This window comes from Myotis davidii, unplaced genomic scaffold, assembly GCF_000327345.1.
Source record: "Myotis davidii unplaced genomic scaffold, ASM32734v1 scaffold848, whole genome shotgun sequence".
In the NCBI taxonomy this organism is placed as follows: Eukaryota; Metazoa; Chordata; class Mammalia; order Chiroptera; family Vespertilionidae; genus Myotis; species Myotis davidii.
In genome coordinates, this window is record NW_006298983.1 from 284,849 (window position 1) to 292,297 (window position 7,449).

Consider the following 7,449-nt stretch of genomic DNA (forward strand, 5'->3'; position numbering starts at 1 on the left):
AATGGTCAAAGAAAGTATTTAAGACAATGAGGCTAAGAAGAGGGTACCTCAGCTAGCTTTGTCCCTCCATCACAGTTGACTACTATGCTTCTCACAGTCTAGAAAGGGTGAGCCAGACCCTAGCTCCGCTTTGGTCCCCAAGGAGAGAGCTGGCATAGTCACATTTTTCTCTAAAGCAAACACAACCTAGGGGCCAGAAGCAGAGAGCCCTCTAGACAATCGGAGTAAGTGTGGTGCACTCTAGGGAAATTCCACTGAGAGTCCCCAGAACCTCCACTGGTGAGGCTGCCCTGCCTGAGTTGATTTATCTTAGAGGTCCCACCAATATGGGTGCACTCTTCCTCTCAAAGAGTTCTGGGAATGCTCAGTAGGCTAACTATTTTTTAAGGCTAAATAGTATTTAAAGAGCTCCATGTTGAGATAATGTTTGCATCCAACATCCTGGGTAGCAGAGAAACCTCCTCCAGCTACTCCACTAACACTCTCGATGCTCTGAATGGTACTCTGAGACTGCTATTAGACCTGAGCGGAAGATAGGGTAGCCAGAAGAGAAAAAGAAACAAAACATACAAAACCATTTTCCTAAGGCAAGAACTTCTTTAGTTATTTCTCTGTGGAGACAGAAAAGAAGTTGGAGCAGGAGAAACAACAAGATTCAAATAGAGCGTATGTGCACGCATGTACACACACACACACACACACACACACACACACACACAGAGACATTCTTGAACCAAAATACATGATTTGTAAAACTGAAAAAATTAAGTGGATGAACTGAAGAAGAACATGGTATTGGTAGAGATCTGAGTTAGAGGTAAAGACAAAATAGAATAACTGAAATAAGTAGAAGAAATAACTGAAATAGAGCAAGAGCATTTTTAAAAATAATAATGATAAACAATGTAGGTGTCATGGAAGACAGATCCAGGATACCTACTGTCAGGGCCAGCCCGACAAGGTTGAGCCAGGCTGAGGCAGGGAGGTGGGAATTGAGAAAAGAAAGAAAGACAGGAAAGTGGGATCGGGAGGACCCCAGTTCTCGAAGAACTGAAGCGAGTTTATTAGCTATACAATCCTATTTATACACAACACACTGAATAGGAGGTCTGTCAAGAGGAATGTATTCTTTGTTCCTCTTAATCTCTAAGGGAGAGACACAGCAGAAGGACAAGTTCTCAGTACAGCATATCTCAGTAAATAGTTACAGACTTCTTGGTAAGCTATGAAAGGCTGTTCTCATTCTACAAATGTTGCTCTCATTCCACTGATAACCGCCATCCAAACAAGTCTGGGAAAACTGTGTGGGTAAGGGTTCCAGCCTTGCTAGCCCCTTCAGGTGCAAGGACCTTGCCAGCTTACATCTGGCCCCCAACAACCTACCATGTAAGTAATAGATGTTTCAGGAAGAGAAAATAAAACAGATGGAGTAGGAGAGGCAATAATGAAACATTTCTTAATTTTAAAAAAAGTTTGATATATTTTTTATTGTTGATAGTATAACAAATGCCTTCTTGAACTGGCTGGTTAGACGAGTTCACTGAATTCCAATAAAAACAGACATGATATCATGATTTATAAGAAACATATATTTGGACACTCAGATGGCCAAAATATATTTCTCATATATATTTGTTCTGATCCACAGTTTCTGGCCCACAGCTCCCCAAACGCTTGGAATTTCCTGAGCAATAGGAGCAATGGGAACATCTGTTATTTTTGGTCTCCTAAGTTTCTGAAATTGCTTCAGAACCGTAAAAATAAAATGGGTGTCTTGCTATTCACAACAAGCCCCTTTCTACCACAGCTAGGTTTATGTTAATGAGGTGACTGCTGGAAAGCACCTGAGAATGGTGCATGATGCCAGCACAACCAACCATTACTAGAGGGGTGGACCCCTCATTTCTGGAGAGCAGAGAAGGGCTGGAGGTTCATGCCTATGTAGTGGAGCCTCCATAAAAACCCTAAGGGAGGGGATTCGGAGAGCTTCCAGGTGTGGGAACCAGAACACTTTACTGTACAACTCTTCTGAGCCCCAAACTTCATGAGGACAGAAGCTATTTTGTCCAGGATCTCATCCTATGTATCTTTTCATCTGGCTGTTCATTTGTATTTTTAAATATATATCCTTTGTAATAAATTGGTAATCTAGAGGGTAAATAGGTTTCCTGAGTTCTGTGAGCTGCTCTAGCAAATTAATTAAACCCAGGGAGGGGTTGTGAGAACCTCTGATTGATAGCTGAGAGGTCGGAAGCACAGGTGACAACCTGGACTTTTGACTGGCATCTGAAGTTGAGGGGAGGGGTCTTGTGGGACTGAGCCCTTAACTTGCGGAATATTCAGGTAGATAGTGTCAGAATTGAGTTCAATTGCAGCACATCCAGCTAGTGTCACAGAGAATTGCTTGGTTTATGTATCTTTTCATCTGGCTGTTCATTTGTATTTTTAAATATATATCCTTTGTAATAAATTGGTAATCTAGAGGGTAAATAGGTTTCCTGAGTTCTGTGAGCTGCTCTAGCAAATTAATTACACCTGAGAAAGGCTTGTGGGAACCTCTGATTTACAACCGAGACTAGAGGCATCTGAAGTGGGGCAGTCTTATGGGACTGAGCCTATGACCAGTGGGATCTAATGCTGTCTCCAGGGAGATAGTGTCAGAACTGAGTTGAATTGTAATAAAATACATCCAGCTAGTGTCCAAGAATTGCTTGTTGGTGTGCCCCCTACCAGAGTGAAATTGGATGCAGGAAACTTTTAAACAGATTATTAAAAAAGACATACTGTTAAGCATAATCTGACAAAATTTCTGAAGATCAAAGATAATGAGAAAACCATAGTCTTTCCAGACAAAAATAAGAACCACGCAAAGAGAAAAAGAAATTAAACTGGCAGCAGATACCTCATGTGCAACTCTGGAAGCTATAGGACAGTGATGGTGAACCTATGACACGCGAACTCATTTTTTTGGTTGATTTTTCTTTGTTAAATGACATTTAAATATATAAAATAAATATCAAAAATATAAGTCTTTGATTTACTATGGTTGAAAATATCAAAAAAAATTTCTATATGTGACACGGCACCAGAGTTAAGTTAGGGTTTTTCAAAATGCTGGCACGCCGAGCTCAAAAGATTCGCCATCACTGCTATAGGAGGACATGAAGATGGAAACTGCTTGTGAAAGGGCTGTAATGTGAGATTGCCCACCAATGAGAGACATTGCTTTATTTGTTAAGCTTGTGAGAGCTAAGTGCTAAATAAATATTCTTTGAGTAAAAAGACATAATGAAAGGAAAAATACTAATGAGAATCTGAAATAAAAGTTCCTGAACTGTCTCAGCAAAATCTATAATTAGATAAGGGGTAAATGCAGTGAGAAGGAACTCAGGAAAGCAGGAAAACAAAAGTATTCTAAAGGTCTTAACTATTGGTGGAACACAGCAGTGAGGAGACAGACTATGATGCTAGGGGAAGTGATTTTTAGCTTGTTTTTGTAAGATATTAAAGAAAAATGTATTTGTTTATGAATTTTGGGAAAGAAATTATAGCTAGTAAGACACTGAAAAGTACAGTAGATTTCTGAAATTAACAAGGAAAAAAAAGAAAACAAATAACATCCTGAAAAAAATATTAAAAAACATATAGGAAAAAAAGAAAGTAAATAGATAGTAAATACAAAGTAAAATGGAAGGCATTTCAAATGTGAACAGCTTCAATTCCCCTAATAAAATACAAATAAATTAAATAATTGGTATGAATATTAGAAAAGTAGAGACAAATTATGTAATTTTGTTGAAGTTAAGATTATGCTTCTTGTAAACCAAAGAAAATCTAGTAAAACTCAACCAGAACTAATAAAATAATTTGGTTACATAAAATGATTTTAAATTAATGTAAAGAAGCACAAGTTTTTTTCTCTTCTGTACTGGCAATAGTGAGCTAGAAAAAAACTAGGGAAAATACTACATACTCAGTAGCAACACAATTATAAAATACTTAGAAAGGTTAGTAAGAAAGACAAAGGACTTGTGTGAAGTGAATAATAAATTCTTATGAAGACTATGAAATAAAACCTGAACAAATGAAAAAATACTATGTTTTAGGACAAAAATATTTATTATCATCAGAAATGAGAATTCTTCAAAATTTATATGTAAACTCAGGGGAATTCCAATTAAAATCCCAGTGTTGTGTTTATGTGTTTTGGGTGAGGAGGGGCTTGGAATTATATAAAATATTTTAAAGATCATGATCTAAAGAAAATAGTTAAGAGACTATTATTGAAATCTAATCTCCCTAATAGCTATTAAAAATATCCTAAAGTCATAATCAAAATAGTATGGTACTGACCTAGAAGGATATAGATAAACTTCAGAGACTTTTAAAAGATTAATGTGAGAAAGAATTGGAGCTTAGCATTAAAATTACATTGTGTATTATTAGCATTTTGTGTATATCTATCTCCTTACAAAAATAAAATAAAATAAAATAATAAAGCTGTTAAGAACTACAGGAGCAGACGTGAAAAAATAGACAGGAGTAGCTTGTCATTCTATTAGTGGACATCAGTACTGTTTTTTAAATAATTATTCAAAACGTTACGTCCTAAAAACACAGAGTGCCAATCATTCAAATTACCTTTTGGTGAATTTTATGCTTCACATTTAAAAATATATATTTTTGTATTGCTTTCATAGAGGAAGGGGGAGAGAGAGGAGAAAGAGAGAGAGAGAGAGAGAGAGAGAGAGAGAGAGAGAGAGAGAGAGAGAGAGATCGCAACGATGAGAGAATCATCTATTGGCTGCCTTCTGCATGTCCGCTACTGGGAATTGAGCCCAAAAACTGGCATGACCCTGACTGGGAATCGAACCATGACCTCCTGGTTCATAGGTTGAGGCTCAACCACTGAGCCACACAGGCTAGGCTGCTTTACATATATTTGATGGTTATTAAATAAATGAATGAACTGAATTTTCCCCATCATCACCCTTCAGGAGAATATGATTTTGTGTGTACTTATTACTTCCAAAATACCTGAGTTTCTGGATTTCATTTGGAATAGAAGCAATACTATTGTAGGAAATATCAAGTTCCTCAAGGTAGGACAAATAAAATAACCTTAAATAGAAAGAGAAAATAAATTGTAAAAATGATTATCTATTTGTCATGACAAAGCATAAATAAGAATTAAATATTTGAATAAATACATAGGCAGCAGCGGTTCTCAACCTGTGGGTCGCGAACAATGAAAATGCATCCTGCATATCAGATATTTACATTATGATTCATAACAGTAGCAAAATTACAGTGATGAAATAGCAATGTAAATAATTTCATGGTTGGGGGTTACCACAACATGAGGAACTGTATTAAAGGGTCGCGGCATTAGGAAGGTTGAGAACCACTGGTAGAGGGACACTAATATTTTTCTAAGATCTTGAAATTTATATAGACTTTTTCACATTATACTAGTAGATGATTTAATTATAATAAGATTTCCTAAAACTTATTCATCTATCCATTAAGTCTGGTTTGAAATGTTTGGAATAGTTAAGTCCCTTCTAGAAAAAATCACTTCAGAAATTCCTAACAACATTTAGGTATATTTTTTTCTTGTTTGCTGTATTTATTTACTAGAGCTGAAATTAAAAAAATAGAAATTTATTCTCTCACAGTTCATGAGGCTAGAAGTTAGAAATCAAGTTGCTGGAAGGGCTGGTTTCTTCTGGAGGCTTTAAAGAAGTAACTGCCCCTTGCTACCAGCAATTGTTGGTGTTCCTTGGTTTACGACAGCGTAACTCCAATCTATGCCTTTGTCTGCATATTTTCTTCTTGTTATGATGCAATTTATTTGATTTTGAATCCACCCTAAATCAGTAACCTCATATTAACTTAGCTAATTACATCTGTAGATTTCTATTTCCTAAGGTCACGATGGGGTTCTGCATTAACATGAAATTTTGAGAGACACTATTCAACCCAGTGCAGTTGCATTACAATTTGCCTAGTGAAATACCTTTGGTCTTCCTTTCCATTAAGCTAAGCATTACTAAAAAGAAGAACCAAAAAACACAAAGACTATAACACAGAGAACCTTGTACCATAAGGTTTGGGAATGGCAGTTGGTTCTTCAAGACTGAAATTGAAGTGCTAAGTACAGCATTTATCAAAATCCCTAGTAAATATAGCTTTGTATATGCTATTCTCAAATACCTTCCTGTTTTCCACATAAATAAAAGATGAAAAATTACTTGCATAAACGTTAATGAAAGCAACATGAGGACAATATTTCATTAACTTCCTACTATCTTAGTGTATCATATAATGGTCCACATGATCTGGCCACAGACTACTTATCCCACTCCACCACATTCACCTATGATCCAGCCTTTACCAGTGTTTGCTAAAATTCCCTGAATTAGCCAATTCTTACATATTTCCAAATATGAAATGTAATTGCTCCAAATTTGAGTCTTCAATCAATGTCTTCATTTTTTAAGTCTTGGCTCAGCTATCATCTCTTCCAAGGAACTCTTCCCAAATCTTCAGACTGCATGAGCAGCCTCTTCTGTTTCTCTCTTTATCACAGTCATAGAACTTACACATTGGGTAATAAATGTCTGTCTTCTAAACTAGGAGGTTCTGGAGGTCAAGAATTCAATTTTACATTTCAGTATAGCCAAAGTCTTACATAGCACCCAATACATCATAAGTGCTTAGTAAATTACAATTGAATATAAAGAATGGTGACCCTAGTTAATTTAAAATTATTTGCTCTGAGAAATTAATGAGCTTGAATAGAAAAGCAAAAGAAATGCCCTTTCAATTTAGTGGTCATCTCAGACTTCTTATTACCTCTTTAAAAATATTAATTTTACCTGTTTTATTTTTCAATTCAAAATTATGTTGTTTTATTTCCTTGCCTATGGAAGTTTTTAAAACCATTTTGTCTCCCCTTATCACTTCAGAACTGGCAAACTAGTGTGGTTCCAGGCTTTCACCATTAATGATAATTCTTGTTAATTGTGATGTTTAACAGGAATCGTAGGCAGCATTGAGGAAGCTTATTAAGAAACTGCATATTCTAGTGTTGAAATTTGTGTTACACATATGATTTAGAGGGCAAGTCTGTTTAGATATCCTCAGTTAGATCTGATACTTTATACCCCACCAGCACCAAATCTATGTCAATTTTTAGGATATGTAGATTGTTTTACACTTATTTAATTGTTTTATTCATCAGCACATTATTGAGCAATGAGCTGCCTACCAGGGGTACTGGTTAATAATGCAGATTTTTTTTGATAGATGGAGTTACACATATGTTGATATATATGCAATTTGATATGTATGCTATTTTGTTGTATTGACAGCAAGCTTCAAAACTGAATATGTCAAATTTTCTGAAGGTGTTAACATCACAGATATTTTTACACTTAGCAATGT

At 35.8% G+C, this 7,449-nt stretch overlaps 1 protein-coding gene across 1 annotated transcript in view; it reads right to left on the reverse strand.

Moving 5' to 3' along the window:
* LRRC63 (leucine rich repeat containing 63) overlaps window positions 1-7,449 on the reverse strand; it is a gene marked incomplete at its 5' end in the record, with an annotated part of 105,747 nt that overhangs the window by 21,319 nt on the left and 76,979 nt on the right. Inside the window, one exon of the mRNA XM_006774589.1 lies at window positions 5,038-5,121. Coding sequence (XP_006774652.1) covers window positions 5,038-5,121 — 84 coding nt within the window. The remainder of the gene's footprint in view (window positions 1-5,037; window positions 5,122-7,449) is intronic.